This window comes from Peromyscus leucopus, chromosome 6 (assembly GCF_004664715.2).
Source record: "Peromyscus leucopus breed LL Stock chromosome 6, UCI_PerLeu_2.1, whole genome shotgun sequence".
NCBI lineage: Eukaryota > Metazoa > Chordata > Mammalia > Rodentia > Cricetidae > Peromyscus > Peromyscus leucopus.
The window spans coordinates 4,641,808-4,663,867 of NC_051068.1; the positions used below are offsets into that span (position 1 = coordinate 4,641,808).

Consider the following 22,060-nt stretch of genomic DNA (forward strand, 5'->3'; position numbering starts at 1 on the left):
GTAAGTTGGAAACAGCCTATATGCATATATAGACTTTTGTCTCATATTGCTTATTTAGGCTTTTTTTTTTTTAACCTTACAGGTTTTTTGCTTGTACATTATGGGTTCTAATTTTGTGGTGTGTGTGTGTGTGTGTGTGTGTGTGTGTGTGTGTGTGTGTGTGTGTTGAGTTTTTCTTTGTTTTTATTCTGATTTATTTGCTTTCTTAAGAGAGGGAAAGAAAGGACACCAAGTTGTGTAGTTGAGGAGGTGAAAATTATCAAGGAGGAGTTGGGAGAGGGGAAACCATGATCAGAATTGCTGCAAGTCGCAGGAAAACATAATGGAATTCAGTTACTATCACAAAAGCTACTACTTGAAAAGTCAAGGACTTCTCCAAAGGTCAAGCCATGGCTTAGGAAGTCTCAGTGATATTTTAGCTTATATATATATATATATATATATATATATATATATATATATATATATATATGAGCTGATTCCACAATGATTTTCTTGTAATGCTATGCAAGCTTCAAAGAACTCCTAACAGAGTATTTATCTAAAATACCTATCAAGCATCCCAGGCCAAATGAAACAACACCTGTCTTCTAGGTCCTGAGGACAGCTTTATTTCTTGTGCAAATTAGGGGTGAGACCCTCCTTCCCTACAGCCTTACTAATAGACTCCTAATTTCCTACCTAACCACTTCTAGGAATGTAGATTGAGCACATAAATTACCTTCTTGAATAACCCATCATTAGCACTCATTTGGGTTGTAAAAGAAAGCCTGAGGGCCACTGCCTGAGGAAAATCCTTACCTGCCTTTATGACTCCATAAGAATTCCGGCCTGGTGACCTTGCTCTGCCAGAGGATCACTATGGCTGGCTTGGGTTTATAACTGAACACCTCAGAGACTGAGGGGAACTGAGGTATAAGGACACCAAAGAGAGGATATTGAGGATTTTGGCTGGAGAGAACTTTTGACTAGAGAACTGGAGGTCAGGATGGAAGATGTAGAAGAGCCAGATGGGAAACTTCTAGATGGGTAAAAAATGAGATGAGAAGGACCTAGATGAGGCAGAACTAAGATGAGAGAATTAAGATAGAACTTATAGGAGACAATAGATAAAGTAGAGACAAATCAAGCAAGAAAGGAACTAGGATTGAGTACAGAACTGTAGCTATGTAGATAGGATTTTATCCCAGAGGAATAAAGTAGACGGACAAAGAGCTTGGTGTACTTAGATTCATTTCCCAAAAATAAATCTCACTGTTCATAGTTTCTCTTCTGAGCCCCTAGGAAGTATATTATTAAGGCTGATCCTTTAATAATATAAAAGACAGAATACATTGTATGAGATTTAAATATACATATATATGTGTGTGTGTATGTGTATATATATGTATATATATTATTTAGAAATATATTTCTAAATATATGTATACAGATACACTCAGTTTAGATATAGTCTCAGGTTAAATATCTTATTAAAATATATTTCTAAATAATGTTGAAGCTTTAAACATACTTCTCCATTTTTGACTTATGATATTTATTAGACCTGCATAAAATATATAAAAATACATTAAACTATATTTCTTACATAAACTTTTGTTTTTTTTTTTTTTTTTTTTTTTTTTTTTTTTTTTTTTTTTTTTTTGGTTTTTCGAGACAGGGTTTCTCTGTGTAGCTTTGCGCCTTTCCTGGAGCTCACTTGGTAGTCCAGGCTGGCCTCGAACTCATAGAGATCCACCTGGCTCTGCCTCCCGAGTGCTGGGATTAAAGGCGTGCGCCACCACCGCCCGGCCTATTGTTGTTTTTATATAATATGTTATTCCTGTTCTATTCATTCCACTTCAAACATAAAGAGTAATATGAGAAGCCCAACAGGTTTGTGTTTCATACAAGGTAGCCAGGATTACAACTGGGAGAAGCTGTGTGCACTGGACATAAGCATTTCACGGGATCCTGAATGTTTTGGGCTCCCCTCCCCCAAATTTAGACAGATAATTTTCATTATGAACTAGGATATAAAGTTACTTGCTGAAGATATAGGAGAAAAACTAAAACATAAAAAATTGTCCAGACAAGCCAGGCAGTGGTGGCACACACCTTTAATCCCAACACGCAGGAGGCAGAGCCAGGCAGGTCTCTATGGGTTTAAGGCCAGCCTGGCCTACATAGCAAGTTCCAGAACAGGTTACAAAAGCTACACAGACAAATCCTGTCTCAAGAACAACAAACAAAAAATTTCCAGACAAAGCATTATGAGACAACATACCATAGAGTTTGTCTTGTGTTGGCATGGGATGTCCCTTAAATGTGGTTTGTATACCCAGTGACATTTAATTGGAGAAAACAAATCATTACTTTGTTGGCAATTATCACCAGGAGAAATCCTCTGGGTTGGGATTGGGCCTTTTGTCTACTTTCTCTCTCAGCTCTGGGACCTCATCTGACTTAAATTTGTGCAGACTCTGTGTGTGCTGCCTCTGTAACTGCATCCGTACATGTCCATGCTTTTGTTTTCTAACGAGAAAGAGAGAAAAAATAGAGGTGTGGATATTTGGGTTCTTTAGAGTTGGGAAGGATCTGGGAGGAGTTAGAGATGGCAAAATCATAGTTAGAATACATTAAATGAAAAAATCAAATTTCAATTTAAAAAAGAATGAAAATAAAAATCTGGAATACATCTAGAGATGGAGTTAAGCTTTTTCAATGGTCAAAGCTTAGTTGAAATCAGTGAACAAAGATATTTGGATAATATCAATTCTAATTCTATATATCCAGTCCTAATCAAAAGAAAATTCCTATTTGTAGATGATATAAAATCAGGTTCATCTTTGAATGCTTACAATAACCTTCATTGTCAAAATGAATGAAAGCATACATTAAAGCAACTTTTAATAACCTATTTTAATCTGATGTCTCAGAGTATCTCTGACATATTGCAAGTCTACATGCATAAACACAGAACAACATAAGTAGGAAACAAACTATCAACTTAAAGAAGAGTTCATTTTCCATCAAGCAACAAGTACTGGAATAAATAACTAAGAACATACTCTGAGAAAATTGATTAGCACAATCATGCAGTACATGTACATGACCTTCATACCTCTCTGCTGATACTATGTCAACAAATGTCAGTTTGTTAGTAATCTTACTTATTTTTTATGAAGTCCTCAAGACACTCAGAAACTGACTTATCTGCACCTATGCACAAACTCATGAATTTAAAACAGGAGTGAAACATGAGTTCTTATGTAATTCTTACGGACCTCAGCTATATGATTCTGGAGTACAGACTTTCTAGATGGTAATGTCATTTGGTAATCTTAAAGGTCCTGATACACTAGTATTTGTTTTAATAATTTTACATAGTGGCTTTAAAAATATAGTAGTAATTATCTTCTTCAACAGTTGGAAATTGAGGTTTTAATGAAATATCTTAACATTTCATAGTATCTGTTTTTTTATATAAGTTGTCATTTATTTCAATAAACACAACATATCCCTGATTAATGACATAATTGATAATATAATACAAATTTTATGTGCATATTACTGCTTTGAAATAATATTTGGAAAGTCTAAATAGCAATGTTATTTTCTCAATAAATAATTTATAAATCTAATGCAGATCTGATTCCTATTATCATACAATGATTGTTCTTCCTTATAAATACTAATTCTGTAAGGACTTGATAAAAATGGGAATCTACTGTTCAACAAAGTAAATTTGTTCTCTTCATGGAATATGAACTGCAAATATCTTTTACATAGAGCAATTGACAGATTATTTGACAAGACTAGAAATACTTGTAGAGCATGGAAAGGAACTGAAAATTGATAAAGAGGAATCCATTGCCAAAATACTTCCTACAACAGTTAAAAAAGCTCTGAGAGCTCAATGGCTTTTCCAGGCCAAAGATCCAGTGTTAACACAATCTTCTCCTGAACACACTGTTAGCTTTATCATAGCAGTATCCCACTCCTGGTACTAATTTCTGCCTTAATTAAAGTTCTATCATTGTAACAGAATGCTGTGACCAGAATCAGCTTGGAGAGGAATATGTTTATTTTGCTTGCATTTCATATCACTATTCATCATTGAAAGATGACATAGCAGGATTTAAAGGCAGAAACCTGGCACAGAAACTGAATTACAATCCATGAAGGGGGGAAGCTTCTTATCCATGACTTGATCCTCATGACTTGCTCAGCCTGCTTTTTCATAGAACCCAGGAGCACAAGCCCATAGTGAGTAAAAAAAAAAATGTACTACAGACTTGCCTACAAGAAAATTTTATAGACGTTTCTCAATTGTGAATCGCTTTTCCCATAACTATAAGTTGGCAAGAGACCAGCACATAATTTAGAATAAGGTATATGGTTAGCAATATTTTTGAGGAAAAAGTTGTCATTGACTGAGAGGATGTTATTCAGATAGTTAGTATAAATGTATTTGTACCAAAACACTATTATCTAAGAAAACTATATGAATAAGAAAAATCATGGCTATTTTATAGAGCATAATTGAATATGTGTCTTACCGTGGGATATTCCTGTAGACTAATCCCTGGTAAATGTATGTGTTGAGGTTAACTTTAGATATATCATATTTTTGTTGATTTTCTTTTATTTATTTGGAAAATAAAACATACTTTCCTTCAAATTCCATCATAAGGGATATAATATTCTCACTTAGTTGTATATTTAAAATTTTATCATCAGTTGATTATTTGAAATAAAGATATTAGCAAGCTTTTAAAAGTATTTACAGTGCTGAAAATAAAATTAATCAAGTGTAAAGAAAGAAAATATATAAGTAGCCTAGTTAGTAAATAAAATGCAAGTGGGCAATCCCTCGTGACTTCACACAGAATTGACTCCGACTAAGCCAATGTAAAGACAACAATGGGTTTGAGGCTATGAACTACATTGTGCTCATAAATTGAAAACTGACATGTAGCTAGGGGAGAATGTAATTATTCCCAATGTTAAAGAGAAATTAATCTCATAGGTCCCTTGCAGAAGCTACTTTTACAATATAGCGGGATGCCTTGGTGAAGTAAACACAGCCTTATACGGTTCTAATTAACCTTTTGTCTTAGAGAAATAGCATCCCACTGACAGAGGCATCTGCTTATGAAGACCTGATTCTCACCTCTGCTCAGCCTCTGACAATTTTAGAAGAAGTTTCTGGGGTTCCCAGTCAACCTCCTTCTGGATTCAGGTATTGGAGGAGCTGCTAGGACCCCGGGGGGCAGGAGGAAGCTGGGATACTGTGCTTCTCACCCTCTCTAGACTTGGGATTGTCTCTAGCTGAGGTTGTGTCCTGCCTGCACTTGTGTAAGCAGAAAATTCTAGTATCCACCAGTTTATTTTCCTAGGTTTAATGGTGGCTTAATTCTGGGCTGCCTCACTATTTTCTGATAAGTTCCACATTCTTCATCCCTGATGTAATAACAGGTCTACACTGAATATCCACTGCTTGGGGGCTGGCCAAGAGGTAGTTTGCTCAAAAGTGTCCCTGCCTTGCAAGAGAAAGGATGTGACTTGTATCCATAGTACTCATATAAAAGCCAGGAATGGCTACACATGACAGCTGAAATCTCATAATTGGGAAGAAGAACACTGAAAGACACCTAGCACTTACTGGGCAACTATCTGAATATATAAACACCAGATTCAGAGAGAGACTCACTGTCTCAAAAAGAAAGATGGAGAACAAATAAGGAAGAACCCTGACACTGACCTCTGGCCTTTAGATATATGTGTACATAAACCCTACACAACACACAAAATAAAATAAAACAATTGCTCACCCATTGCTTGAAATATTCAAGCTATTTTCTCATGTATAGGTCAACTCATAACTGACACAATAGATCTTTATAATACACAATTTTTAACTCAATTCAATAATTGAGAAATTTTACATGAGGAAATATTGTGTCAAATTATCACCTGCCAATTACATTTCCAGGGATGCTTAAGCATCAGTGAAAACCAGACAAGATGTGCATAGGAACTGTCTTCCCATCATGGAAAGTATTAGAATTCATCAGCATTACTACACTTCATACATCTTTAATGTAAGTTTTCCCAGGAAGATCACTAGACATACACTTACAAGCAACTCTGCAGTTGTAAATCACTATGATCCACAACAAACATTCTGGGAAAGCAGTACTGCTGGACTCTACCTTCATACAAGTGACAAAAGGTTGTTTGTTTCTCCTAAGTTCTTGGAAGACAATTTCCAATTGTTCTTCTCCACCCATTTTATGTAAACTATGAGCCAATAACAATCATCAAGTTGTCACATTGGTACTCTTCCTAACAACTCAGATTAATTCCTCAATAAGAATGTTTTATTATAATTTGATTGAATAATCAATGCATTCTGGTCCCATAGCTATCCCACTAAGTCACCTTCAGTAGAGAAGGTAGCTTTTTGGATTATCTGATGGTTGGAACCTAGTGAGTTTAAAAACAGATTGCCTACTTGAAAGGTGAAAAATACAAGGTTTCAATAACCCCTAGTTCCCCTGGGAGTAATTAATGGCAGTTATCTCATCCTATAAAACATATGTATTTCATTGTGGTGCCATTAAATTTGTAATCATGTGATAAATATCTTAGTTTTTATTGCTTTTGTTTCAAACCATCTTTGTATCCCAACATGGCCTAGCAAGATTTCTCAAAGGGAGAAAATGCATAAGCTAGAGTCTTCAGTTGCCATTGTAGTTATGGTTACTATTATCAATTCATAAAAGCACATCATAAATTTATATTGCAGAACCAAAAACCTGAAAATGTGTGTCCTTCCATAAGTTTCTATTCCTGGTGTAAGTTGTGTTCATCCTCTTAACAAACTTACAACTCCAGTTTAATCTCTCTTCAGAGATTTACCTCCCAGGAAATGCATCCCACCAACATCCATTTCTCTGCACCTACCTGAAGGATTTCTTAATATCTTCTGCTTTGATCGTCTTGAGAATATCTTGGTATAACTGAGGGTCATTTGTTCGTGATGGTTTGGCATCAGAAGGGCAATTCATGTGTGCATAATAACCTATTAGAATTCCAAAACTAAATAGAATGGTGCCTGTGCAAATTATTTTTAAAAGGTAGCAAAAGTTGCAGCGGCTGGTCTTTGGTGCAGACCTTGTGTAGTGGGTAACATAGTCAGACTCTTCTTGAAGTCTCTGGAACCTTCCTTTGGGTGAACTTGCTGGTTGAATAGAATCAAGATGGAGGTCTAAAGTTTCTGAGTGGCCCAAGTTCTGAGTCTCAGCATTATCTGGTTGGAACTGGTCAAAGCCAGGCTCTTCCAGCTCCTTCTCCATATCCCACTCTAAATCAAGAGCAGTGGCTTGGATGTCATCATTGTCTAAGTACTGTGAGTGTCCTGAGGTTCTTAAATCTGCATTGACCTTCTGATAAGCCATCTTTTTACCTATGGAAATAAGAGAAAATGAATATTATACTACATTAAAATAACTAGTTTATTTTTAAAATTAAAAGTAAAAACAAAATATAAAACAAGGAAGTCTATGTGAGTGCATAAAACTTTAATGATTAGTGTCTGGACAGGAGGCTTAGGCAGGTGTAGCTCCAGCATGAGGTTGTATGTTTAGACTCCATCCTCAGGCAAGAGAGCTGACTGTGGTGGTATAAACTCCTATAGTCCTAGCACTAGGGAGGCAGAAACATGAGATCCCCGGGACTGGCTGGACAGATATCTTAGATAACTATGCATGCTCTAGACCCTATCTCAATAAGAAAGTAAGTGAGAATGCCTGACATTGTCCTCTGACATTCACATGCATATGCGCACATGTGCATATATACCCCTACATTTAGTAAGTGTAACCACTTCCCTAGGGAAAGCAACATTTAATCATCAATAATTTAATTATATTTTCTGTTAAATATAATAGGGAAGGAAGACATAAGCATTAAAAATTGGAAGTACTTGGTAGAAATCCTATTTAAAAAGCATTACAAAACTACATATACAACCAGTTTCTGCAGTTGTGGAGAGCGGCAAGAGAATACAAATGTGCACAATGTGTAACTGTGAAGCCAGTGTCAAGCCCGTCTTTAGAAACAACTTTAAACATTTTAGGACAAATGCACTGAAGGAATGATTTGATCTCTTCCAAGGAAAAAAGGATTAAAGACCTTAGGATGATTACATAAGCTAGAGCTGCTTCTGAAAACACAAATCTACAACTGGAACAGGTAAAGCGGATAAACAAGAATCAATGCTATACTATGGCACATCCACACAGCCATGGTTAAAGAAAAGGGCCTGACATTTTTAAGCTATCAGCCAGGACAAAGGCATTCCCAGGAGCTGTGACATAGACTGGCCCGGATCAGGGAAGTTTAAGTAAAAGTCCAGGATGGCATGGGTCCAAAGACCAGACACTTTGCCAGCTTGGGAGGTCTTGGTTTCATAACCTTGCAGGCTGCAGATGGAAGTTTTTCTCTCCTACAGTTTCGGATGACTGTCTGTTGTGTCCTGCTGAGCGGTTTTAGGATAAGTCAGCTAATTTACTGTAGGTGGTCTCAGTTCTGTAAGTCACTGGAGCATTGTTGCTCCAGATTAACAGCGTCTACACTGTTTACACTTAAATTTTATGTGTGCTAGACTTGTCATCTTAGCTGGATGCAGAGGTCCTTCGCCATGCTTTATGACATTCTATATCTCCCAGTGGAAGGGGTAAAGCACAATGCTCAACTGATATTTGGTAAGTTAATTCTTAATAATAGTCATTGACAAATCAATATCAACAAAGAAGATTAAAAACCAGAGCTTCATGAGATAAGGTAGCATCAGCCACAGAATTCTGACATTTCACAGGTTGGCTAACAGAGACTCAAGTAATAAAAATGCTCTGAATTTTTAGGAATATTACACACAACTTAATATTCAATCATGCACAACAAAAATATAAGTCTAAAATTCCCATATAATACTCTATCAAAAAGGATCCATTCTTATCCAGAATTGACCCAAAACAGACAAAGGAAAGATGAATGGATTCTTATTCTTACAAGGGAAACAAGACAATCACTTTCAAGAGACAAATGCCTATAAAACCCAAAAGAAGAGACAAAATGTGCTTTGTTCTAACAGAATTTATGGGAAGAATGAATTTAAGATTTCTTCTTATTTTGTGAATAGTATTTATTAACCCTTTGAGAATTTCATATAATGTATTTTGATCGTATGTACTTGCCTACTCCAATTCCTTCTAATGCACTCCCACATCCCTACTCACCCAGTTTCACGTCCTTTGTTTGTTTAACTCCAGTGAGTGCAATTGCTCTTGGGTGAAGGGCCAACCCTAGAGTGTGGTCCTACCAAGGGCAAGATCATAGTGCCTAGAAAAGTGACTTGCCCTTTCCTAGCAGCTTTACTTGCTAAGAGGTCCTCAGGGAAGGGCGCCCACCTTCTAAGACCACATGCTGATTTTGTCTGCCACAACTGCTGTGGGTTCATATGTACACCTGTCTTGTTGTGTTCAGAGAGCCACTCTATTGCAATCATACACAGCCTAAAGCTTTTACAGTCTTACACTCCCTCTTCCTCCATGATCCCTATGCTTTGGGGGAACAGCATATGCCACAGGTTTCAATTAGTGCTGAGCACTCTGCAGTCTTTGTTCTCTGTATTCTGACAAGTTGTGGGGTTCTGCCAATCTACTGCAACAAGAAAAGCTTCTCGTTGAGAGTTGAGAGTTGCATTACTATATGCACATAATGATGTCATTCAACTTATCTTAATATGATGTTAACTTAGTAGAATAATGGTAGTGGGTTCTCCCCTCTGGTCTATGGCCTACCTAGTCGCAGGCTATGCTGCCAGTTCTAGATTCCATTGAGGTAACTCGGGCACATAAAGACAAACTTCACTTTTTTTTCTGATATGTGAATGTTCATGTTGAATATTTAGATGTGTATGTTTCTTTTAGAATATCCATAGAGGTCAGGAAACTTGTGAGAAATCATAAGGGAAGGACTTTCAGGGGAGGGGAGATACAATGTGATGATATAAAGGGGAAAGGGGAAGTAATGGAGGTGGAAGGGTCATATGGGGTAGGGGTGGGAGGAAAGGGTAAAGGGAATGTTTAGGATGTGGTAATGAATATTACAGACCTTTTGAAAATGTCATATGGAAATTTACTACTGTACAAGCTTGCTTACACACACACACACACACACACACACACACACACACACACACACACAGATTTTAAACCAAGTTACCCTATAATAAAGGAACAACACCCCTAGTAGGCATCACAGTGTAGCAAATATAAAACCCAGTGTCAGAATTATTTCTCTTTAAGTTGTTAGCCAGCAAGGTCCTACAGAACCCCAGATATTACAGTTTATTGACATTACTCTTGGTTAACCTCTACAACTGAACAGTCACCTCATACTGACAAAGATACCACATATGTGGATCATAGAACAACAAAAGTAATTATTTAAGAATGTATATTCTTAGGGTAGGAAAGATGGCTCAGAATTTGAGTATTTGCTGCTCAAGAGATCCAAGTTCAGTTCCTAGAACCCACAAATGTGTATAACTCCCATTTTGGTGGACCTGATACCCTCTTCTGGCATCCACAGGCACTAGAGAGACATGAAGCACAGACAAATATTCATGCAAACACACACACACAAAAATAAATCTTAAAAACACAGTAAACTCTCAGTTGCTTTTGGTAGTTTTACCCAAAGAGGAGGAATGTGAACCAGGAACCTAGGCAGGGAAAGCTTTGAGAAGGCTCAGAACGCACAAGCACAGTTCATTTGCAGACCTTGGGATGCCGTGCTGGCCAGGGATGCTTCCCATGCCACAGATGCTGAGGCAAGACTAGCACAGAGAGAGGTGAGAAGGGAAGGGATTCTCTGCCACCTGGGGCTCACACCATAGAGTAAACATGGCAGCAGAATAGCTTATCCACTGCTTGTAGTTTTGATTAAAAGAATTGGAAGTAATAGTTCTAGATTTAGAGACAAAATAATAAATGTAAAAGATTGAAGAAATAAAATGAATTATATAATGTACCATAAATACATAATTCTGGGGCTGGAGAGATGGCTCGGGGGTCAAGACGGCTGGAGGTTGCAGTGTTGTGGAACCTTCTGGATATGTGTCAAGACCGCAGTCATGGATGTGGACATGTATTTGAAGTTTATAGCCTGTCTCACTTCCACTCTCACCTTTTCCTCCTGATCCACAACGATGCAAAGAGCCACACAGCAGACTCCTGCTGCCACAGAGACCCCAGCTGCACTGTCTCTCCCATTTTGATGGATTCTGTGTCCTTGAACAATGAACTAAAATAAATCATTCCCCCTTTAAGTTGTTTTATGTCAGGTATTTGATCATAGTAATGACAGAAGATGTGGGCGCCATGGGCCCTGGCCCCCGACTGGGAGTGGCTGCGGCCTGGCTTGCTGACCTCGATCAGATGTCCTCCCTATTCAGATTCCCTGCCGGTATCCACCCTTCTGAATGCTTAAGGGAAGTTCCTTGTTTATGTATCCTGCATTTTGGGCGTTAACTACTTAGATGCAAGAATGTAGAACATTGGGTCTGGAATGTAGACCATTGACAGCGAACTTCTGCCCTCCGGGGGTTCCTCCATTTATGCTGTAAGCCTGTATGTATTTAAGGTTTCTTCCCTCTTTCAATAAACGACATTCGACATCCAATCGTACGGATGACCCGCTGTCTCTTGTCTCTATTTTTTAATCCGCAGCCCTTCGCTCGGACATGGTGAACGGGTATTGGTAATGCGGGCGTTACCGCTACAAGAAGAGACTAATAAAGTCTGTATATCAAAACAAAAACATGATATTTAACCATAATCATGAAATTGCTTTTTCTAGGCATTAGAACATCAGGAATGGTTTCTTGTATTCTTTTTTTTTCTCTCACTCCTTCACTCTTGACTCTTTTCTAAAATAATTTTTCCCAAGCAATTTAAGAAAGCTCAGCATTTGTATAAAGTTGTTGGTTTTGTTTTTTCTTTTGTAGCTCTGTGCTTACTTTCTGTTTTTTTTTTTTTTTTTTTTTTTTGGTTTTTCAAGACAGGGTTTCTCTGTGTAGCTTTGCGCCTTTCCTGGAACTCACTTGGTAGACCAGGCTGGCCTCGAACTCACAGAGATCCACCTGGCTCTGCCTCCCGAGTGCTGGGACTAAAGGCGTGCGCCACCACCGCCCGGCTCACTTTCTGTTTTTATTACATCAAAATATGCAGATAAAATGAATGACATATTAGGTTAGTGATAATTTTTCAGACAGCTTAAATGATGTTTGGTTAAGAAATAGAGGAGGACTGAAAATAATACTTTGTGTAAATAATACATTTAATAAATATACTAGGTAGTCAGAAAATCCCAAAGATAGCTGAATGAATTAAAGACTTACTCCGCCCTAGTGCACAGAGCAAAGCGGACTCCAGAACTGCGTTCCTCATTCAGACAGTGTAAGGTGGCTTTGGGGAACAAATGCTCTAAAATGACCTGAGTTTTTATAAAATGAGGGCTACAAATTAGGTGATAAACCAACAATTAATACTTCAGGAGCCAATTTACTTTAATGTACTTTATAAACTGCAATTTCTTATCACAAAGGAAGTAATTCTTTCTTTAGTTAAAACATCAATAAGTTGTTACCGTTCTGGCATGACACAGATTCACCACTCATCTACTTACGGAATCTTCACACTCAGTCTTATTGACGCTCCTTTCTTCTTTCCTCTAACTTCCGCCTCCCATTCTCACTTTCTCCCTTGCAACCCCAAGTTTTCCTTTCCAGCTTCATCTCATATGTGTCACATCCCTCCCTGCCCTTCCTCGAAGCCCATTTGTGTATTTTCTATGTAAATATACCTTTCATACGGACAATTTCTTTGAAGTATATCATGTACTTTGATCTGTTTATTGTTCCTTTTTTAAATTGTCGGTGCCTTTTAAGCCAAGGTTGTCTGAATCAGCAACTGCTACTCGCTGCTACCACCAGTGGTTTGGCTGCAGAGCCATGGCCTGAGGGAATTCCGTTCCCTCAGGCACCGACTCTTTCAAAGCTGCACAGAGAACTTACCTAAATCTCCATCCCTCTAAAGAACTCAAAGGTCAAGGTAGAATTCTACTCCTCAGAGAGGTTGAATACCAAGTAGCTCAGGTCCTCTGCTTGCTCCTGTCCTGCAAAATACACTCCTGGACCCGGGACCCTACTGAAAAACCCCTCTCCACCTGGCTCCTCCCTACCATTTCCTGACAACTAGTCGCTTTACTCAGCCTCCTGACTACAGGTGAATTTTATTTAATGAAACACATCTTTGCATCATTAAACAAATGTTCCAGAGCATAAACAATAGTAACATACCTTAATATTCTACAACAGTTTATACCCCATATTCTTCCCTTTCTCACCACTCTCCCTCTACCCTACCACATTGTCTTTACATTTTCAGTTATATATAGTAGATGGATTTGCTCAGCCGTTGTCTTAATGACATTATCTAGACTTTTCTCACATATCACTTTCTATCCTCTCCCTCCACCTCTCTTTCATTTTTTAGTATTTAATGTAAACATGGCTTGTCTCAATGAAGACTTGGCATATGAGAGCTGTGAAGAAATTGTGATAATTATAATTTTGACCTCTAATATAAACATTCAAAGTCATCTCTCTACAAATCATTTAAAAACGAACTGAAATGTTGAGAGCGAGTTTTCATCTCTAGCCTGACAATAGGCATTCCATCACATGCGCATCATAATTTAACGCTTTTCAAGCACCAGGCAGAGCCATCAATTAGGGTGTATTGCAGATACAGATATTAAGTCCTCACCATGATGGGTGTCTGCCTGACATCCTCACTACCACATTTAGCCTCATTACACACTAATAATTTTCAGTAAACTCTTTCTTGTGGTGGAACACTACCTGGGTCAAAGAATAGTGAAGTCACTTGATATAATAAACATCAGAAACATTTCTGATGGAAAATTGTCAAGGAAATGAGTACATAATAGCATTTATAATGGAAGATTGTAATCCTTTACCTGGAAAACAATTATATTTACATATATTATATAGGTATATATGAAATTTATTTTATATATGCATCTATAATATAACAGCAAATATGAATACATATATTAAATTTGCTAGTTCATTTTAAATTTTTCTTCTCTTATAGAAAAGTTTATGGACTTATTACAAAATATAACATTTATGTATTTTCTCTAGCAGTTTATTTTCACTTCAATGAACCAAATAAAAACAAAATTGAAAAGTAAACTCCAAATAACTAAAATTTTTAAAATATGTGCTATTTTGAGAAAATGTGATTCCTTTCCCCCATAGAATGCACTTCTCTATAAAATAAAACAGCTGTGCTCTAACAGGCAAGTAAATGACATAGCATGTTTCCTTTAAATAATACTTTTGAATTCCAGAGTGAAATGGAAATTTTATATTACAAAGACAAACTGTAGACATGTATTATGATCATATAATTGCTACTTAAACTTATGTTTATATTACTGAGGCATGTGATCCACTTAACTTAAAGTGTCATATCACTTCAATGGCTTAAAAATAGTACAAACACAGAGACTTTAATCGATGTTAACCACATGTCCTAGCTTGATTTTATTGCTGTGCTGAAGGCTATGACCAATAGCAACTTGGAAAGAAAAGGCTTATTTTGCTTATATATACTTAGTACTCTCATTCTATCATTGTAGAAAGCTGAGGCAGGAGATCAGATAGAGCAGGAACCTGGAAGCAGGAGCTGATGCAGATGAGTGCTGCTTACTGGTTTGCTTTCTCTGTCTTCTTGCTTGACCTGCTTTCTTACAGAACCAAGAACTACCAGCTCAGTGGTGGGAGCTGACAGATAGTGGGCTGGGAGGAGATCCCCATCAACCATTAATGAGGAAAGCACCCATATACTTTTACAGGGCAATATTATGTAGGTATTTTCTCAATTGAGTTTCCATTTCCCCATATATTTCAGGCTTGTATCAAGTTAAAGAAAAAAGAAGAAGAAAGTAAATAGCCAGAACACACCATAAATCTCCCTGGAGAAAAAAATCCAGTATAGTACAGATAAAGCCATAGTATTTATCACATTTCTTCTAGTAGAAATTTCAACAATATACATACTCTCTATAGTATGGCATTTGATCCTTTTTAAAAAAATCTGTTCTATGAAAAGTATAATATACTCTTTTGATTTCAACAAATCTTCTTTACTGAGATACGACCTTTCGATATTAACATTATAAATTTCAGATGTTGGAACACTTTTCATTCACATACACTTACACTTCTATAAGGAAAAATAAAGAAGACATGAGTTGAATTAAAACATATTTTTCAGGCCAATATAAGATTAGGTCAATAAAATAAATTTACAGAGATGGTGAGGCGGCTTAGTAGGCAAAATGCTTTCCATGTGAGTATGAAGTCTGAGGATCTGGGTTTAGACATCAGAGCCACACGTGGCAGGGATCCCTGCAACCCCAGGCCTGAAGAAGCTGAGACACAGAATTTCTGGAGCTCAGTAACGAGTCGGCCTTAGCCTCTCAATGAACTCCAGGTTCTGTAACAAACAGAACATAGCATGGGCAGGACAGTGCAGGGGAACATCTGGCATCTACTCCTGGCTTCCTCAATTGTACACATGTGCATGTGCACATACATGTGTACACAACTAAATGAACATAACCATATACTACATACATACGTACTCAAACATATAAGCATAATAACGTTTCATATACAGAACATAATATGTCTAAAACTAAGTCCAATTTTCTAAATGTTAATTCTCTTACATTCTTACTGACTGAAACAAGGTAATTACATAGACATAAAAGGAAATATAGAAATAAGTTGGAAATTTTCAAGTGTAGAATATAATCTGTGGAAGTTCCAGGTCTACCCTAATATAGTGGCTATCAAAACACTGTAGAAGAGAATAAATGTTTTTTTTTTTTTTTTTTTTTTTTTTTTTTTTGGTTTTTTGAGACAGGGTTTCTCTGTGTAGCTTTGCACCTTTCCTGGAGCTCACTTGGTAGCCCAGGCTGGCCTCGAATTCACAGAGATCCGCCTGGCTCTGCCTCCTGAGTGCTGGGATTAAAGGCGTGTGCCACCACCTCCCGGCGAGAATAAATGTTTTATAATTTTTAGACAATAAGTCCTACATTACATATTCTACTTAGGGATATGATCAGAACATTCACTCTCGTTTAATAATCACAAGGAGAAAATTAATATTTTAAAGATTTATTTTTGACTGTGCTCTGAATGTCTCTGTGGTGGTATGTGCATGTAAACATGGAAGAAAGGGGAGGAATGTGGAAGAGAAGAGAAGAATGATTGGATTCCTGGAGCTGGGCTTACAGGTAGCTGTGCCAGGAATTGAAGTCAGGACTCACATTTTCTGAAGTAAGTCATCTTAATTACTGACCTACCCCTCCATCCCTACAAGGAGAGAATTTACTATGTTGGTGTTCCACCTTTATACATTTTCAAGCTAACAGTTTATATACTAAGACTATTGCAATCAAATCTTAGGTGCACTATGCAATTTAGGATAACTCTTTAATATCTTTATGTCTAAACTGCATATATTTAAAACCTAAGTAGTTATACATTAGATTTGCAGTGAAAAAGTAAATGAGACATCTGTGTTTACAATACTGAAAACAGTATAAATTTCTGCAATTTTTTTACTAACTGAAGTCATTATATAAATTTCATAAAGTTAAAAAAAAAGAGATATCAACCTCACAACTGTTGTGGAATATTCCTTTACACTGTGTGAAGATGTGTCACTGTGATCGGTTTAATAAAAAGCTGAATGATCAATAGCTGGGAAGGAGGTATATCAGGGACTGCTGTACAGAGAGAGCCCTGGGAAGAAGAAAGGTGGAGTCGCCACCCAGATGCAGAAGCAGCAGGATGCGGAGCACAGAGTAAAGGAGACTGAGCCACTTAAAAGTATGTAAATAAATAGATATGGGTCAATTTGTTATAAGAACTAGTTAAGAACAAGCCTAAGTTAAGGCTGAGCTTTCATGATTAATAGTAAGTCTTCAGTGTCTTTTTTTTTTTTGTGAGCTGGCAGCCCAAAGAAAAATCCATTTACACACAACATTAAAATTCAGCCCTAATAAAAATGAAACATGACCAGATACCTCAAGTCTTATTAACAAGAACCTATATATAATGAGGAATGGAGCCCTGTTCTCAAGTACTTCCAGAGTGGGAAATGCCTTGTTAATCAATAGTATGGTCCAGATAGGTAAGAGAGATTTTTGGCTAATGTGTTATAAAAATTAGTATGTCTGACTTATAACAATCAGTTTTAAATCTTAGTATTATATGAGTTTATCTTTAGTCTCTTTCTGGGAAGAATAATGACAAAAAGAAAAGGATTTCCTATTATGATTAGCATTTCCCTTAAATAGGCTCAGGAGTTAACAATATATAATCATAAACACATTACACATATTTATCTATATATGTAGTGTGCTCATTATTACATATTTATGATTATTTGTATGTGAGTATATTTACATTAGTTTGTTAACAATGACTGACTTGATTCACTGACTTAGATGTTCCTAACAGTATTTTAACTCAATATAAAAGATGCTGTAAGTCTTATTGGAATTAGAAAGATATTCCAAAGCTTTCTTTGTTGTAAAAGTTATTTTACAAGTAGAATAAATAAATGACTCTAGTAGATTAATTTTAAAACATGAGGTAGACTCTCAATTTCTTGTGACAGTTCTATAATAGAATCTGTAAGTACAATGAGTGTTTCCTGGACCTTTGAATGCCAATTAGTTCGTTGGTTTGAGAGGACTGATTTGGGGGAAAAGCATGTCATGCTTCTCCCTGCCCTGCGACTTCAGGTGCTATGACCATAAATCATATTAGCACTCACAGGAATTTCAGAATCTCAGCTTAAGATCTGAGGAATATAGGCAGCTAGCAGCTTCTAGGAAGAAAGATTCACTCTCTTTTTGAATGTGTGGCCATTGGTAGATGTTTCATTCTCTAGTGGATGGCTCCATACCTGTACACATATGGGCCTCTCACTATAATGATAAAGAGGCAGAAAAGGTACATTTGGTGGACCCTTCCTAGATGAGCCACTAAGAGATCACAGTGAGCAACAGCTCTAAGGCAAGAGGCTTATTGAATAAAAGACCATCTGGGAGTAGAGAGAGAGAGAGAGAGAGAGAAACAGACCATAACCACTACCTTATGCTCTCTTCTTACCAACATTTTCAAATTTCTCTTTCCTTCTGCTGCCCAGGACAAAGCATAACAATGCTGCCTGGAACTTGGCAGTTAGAGCTCACATTTGGCATATTATTGACCAGTTTTCCATCATTAAACCCCTTCGGTTCATTTTGTCCCTCTCCCTACTACGTGTGGTTTACACAGGCTTGAGAGGGTTCTAAGGGTGTCAAGAGTTAGTGCATCCACAGTCATCACTTAGCTCCTTGAGAGCTGTCAGAAGGAGTCTCTTGGTTTGAGAGACACACTGCAATCTTTTATCCTTTTAGCTGACACGAATGATCTTAAATTGTTGCTTTTTTATGGAGGCTTTGGATTTCCAGGAATAGGCAAAGATTTTATCTTCATAAGGCCACCAAAAACAGTCTTTTACATTTTCAAAAATATGTATTGACTTACTTTATAAATATCTTTATTTTCCAAAAAAGTATTAACATATTTATGCAAACTAGAAATGTATTATTCTGAAGTTTATATTGTAGGGTTTTCCAAAATTGTAATATAGAAGGACAATTCTAAGCCCAGATTGGCAACTCTGGCTCTCAGAGTCTATATGCTTTACTTACTAAAATGGCTTTGTCATACACACTCTGGGATTTTATTAAGAAAAAGGTTTTACTATGATTTTACTATGACTAACTGCTGGGAAAAGCCATCCCAGAGGGAAACACTTATACAATGTATGTATTTCTTTTTTCTTTTCTTTTCTTTTTTTTTTTTTTTTTTTTTGGTTTTTCGAGACAGGGTTTCTCTGCGTAGCTTTGCGCCTTTCCTGGAACTCGCTTTGGAGACCAGGCTGGCCTCAAACTCACAGAGATCGCCTGCCTCTGCCTCCCGAGTGCTGGGATTAAAGGTGTGCGCCACCACCGCCCGGCCACAATGTATGTATTTCTTATAAAACTATTTAGCAAAACATATCATACAAACCTTCTCAAATCTAAATTGGGAATATTCTGAAAACCAATTCTTTTTCTCAAAACACAAGAAGAAAGTCCAAATATAAAGTTTATTGTTGAGCTTTCAAGTTCTGGGACCACAAAGGAAAGGAAATTAAAATTGGTGATTTAACCCAAAGTGTGACAGTGAAGGAGGAGATTAGTTGTGGATTAACTGCATGCCATATGTCTTACTTGATAAATATATGTTGAGAAGCTGGGCCTCACTGAGTGGCTTATCATGTTTCCCTGGGTATGAGAAGCACATCCATGGGAAGGGAGGCAAGACTTGTGACCCTTAGCCACTTTGGTGAAATATAAAAGAGTTTTCACTTGACAAGTGATGACCGGATCCAGGTTGAGCTACTTTTTAAGAATTGTCTAAACAGGGATAGAGAGATGGCTCAGTGGATAAAGGTATTTGTTGCCAAACCTGATGAACTGATCTTCAGGTCCTAGATTTCAGAAAGAGAGAATCAACTCCACAAAATTGTCATCTGACCATCATGGGGACAATGTGACATACACACAAATAAACAATAAAAAATAACAAAATAATAAAAGAGAAAATAAACCACCCTGAGTTCTGTTAATTATGTCTTCCTATCCTGTCATGTATAGAGTCATGCAAATATTGAAGTCAAGCAAAGAATTCTTTTCAATATTTTCTTCTACATCTCATGAGAAAATTATCATTTTAGATCATATTCTTCCTGTAACTGACCTTTCTTCAAGTATGGTAAAGTAGCATCTGTTAACCTTTACAATAAAATGTGTGTTTTAACTTAAAAAAAGAGAAATATTACAACCACACATTATCACATCTGCTTGACAGTTTATATGAAAAATTAATTTTCATCATCAGTTTATATACATGAAGACTATGAGTTGAGACTTATTCAAATATGTATCAACCATGTGTTGCTTACATGTTATTTAAAGGGGGAGAATTAAAGGCCTTGAATAGAACATTTAGTTATGGTGATATGAAATTAAATGTCAGGGAAAAAAGGCATGAAAATACAATAGTTACAAGGACATTAAACATAAAACACTTAACAGAATTTCTATATAATTGTCACCATTGAAAGGTACATGATTATATTACAGCATGAAAATCCTACAAAATTCACCTAGCACCTCTGTTTTAAAATGCCAGTATTACTACTTAAGTAGCATGAGTTTTAGCATCTTTTCCATTTCTTTGTCACCACAATCTTCTTTTGATGGAAACTTTTGCATCCCATCAGCCTTTCCATTCTTCCTGATTTTACTACTGCTATCTCAGGGACCCACTGGGAAATAATACACCTGACTAAATAAAACTCATTTCATTTTTTTCAAAGATAATACACTTTATGCAATTCAAACAATGAAGAACCAGTTTTAAGTTATGACTGAACCAAAGATGACAATTTCTCTAATATTTCATACATATCAAATCTCAAGTCTTCAAAGTAATAGTTAAACTTCATTTTTCCTTAACCGGTGGAGCTGCAGCTGCAGTTTCTTACCCTGTGTGAGAACTAAAGTTTCTTCTTCAAGTAGTTCTATCCCCACTCCCTTCAGGATGGAAATGCTTCAGGATTCTCATTCCCACCACTCCCTCACAGATGTGACCTCTATAATACTATAAGTAAATTAATTACATCTGAACTATGTCTTCAAAAGACATTCCTGTAACATATGTCCAAAACTTTCTTCTCTGTAAAGATCAAACTATCCGAAGCACCACGAGTTCAAAGTACCTTGTTGAGGTAGAAAAGACCATAAAAGGAGGATGGTAGGCCCAGTATTCAGAACTAAGTGTTATACATGTAAGAAACACTAGCTTTCCAGACTAGACCAGCCACCAACTGCTTATCATGGAGTGACACACAGTTCACACCATGTGGTACAGGAGGATGGGCCTTCTGAATCACAGAGTGGCACACAGTTCACACCATGTGGTACAGGAGGACAGCCTGAACAAGAAAAAAAAGTACAGGAGGACAGGCCTCTTGAATCACAGAGTGACACACAATTCACACCATGTGGTACAGGAGGACAGGCCTTCTGAATCACAGAGTGACACACAGTTCACACCATGTGGTACAGGAGGACAGGCCTTCTGAATCACAGAGTGACACACAGTTCACACCATGTGGTACAGGAGGACAGGCCTCTTGAATCACAGAGTGACACACAGTTCAACATCAGTGCACATCATGTGGTACAGGAGGACAGGCCTCTTGAATCATAGAGTGACACACAGTTCACACCATGTGGTACAGGAGGACAGGCCTTCTGAATCACAGAGTGACACACAGTTCACACCATGTGGTACAGGAGGACAGGCCTTCTGAATCACAGAGTGGCACACAGTTCACACCATGTGGTACAGGAGGACAGGCTTCTTGAATCACAGAGTGACACACAGTTCACACCATGTGGTGCAGGAGGACGGGTCTTCTGAATCACAGAGTGACACACAGTTCACACCATGTGGTACAGGAGGACAGGCCTTCTGAATCACAGAGTGACACACAGTTCACACCATGTGGTACAAAAGGACAGGCCTTCTGAATCACAGAGTGACACACAGTTCACACCATGTGGTACAGGAGGACAGGCCTTCTGAATCACAGAGTGACACAGTTCACACCATGTGGTACAGGAGGACAGGCCTTCTGAATCACAGAGTGACACACAGTTCACACCATGTGGTACAGGAGGATGGAAGCCTTCCAAGTTTTGCTGAAGTTCCTCTGCAAAGAATGAGCTATAA

The 22,060-nt window shown here is 37.3% G+C and overlaps 1 protein-coding gene across 3 annotated transcripts in view; it reads right to left on the minus strand.

Annotated features, from left to right (window-relative positions):
- Positions 1-22,060, minus strand: part of Naaladl2 (N-acetylated alpha-linked acidic dipeptidase like 2) — a 1,293,636-nt gene that overhangs the window by 694,532 nt on the left and 577,044 nt on the right. For all 3 annotated transcript variants that reach the window (XM_037207283.1, XM_037207282.1, XM_028875806.2), the window contains one exon: positions 6,952-7,453. In XM_037207283.1, coding sequence (XP_037063178.1) covers positions 6,952-7,453 — 502 coding nt within the window. The remainder of the gene's footprint in view (positions 1-6,951; positions 7,454-22,060) is intronic.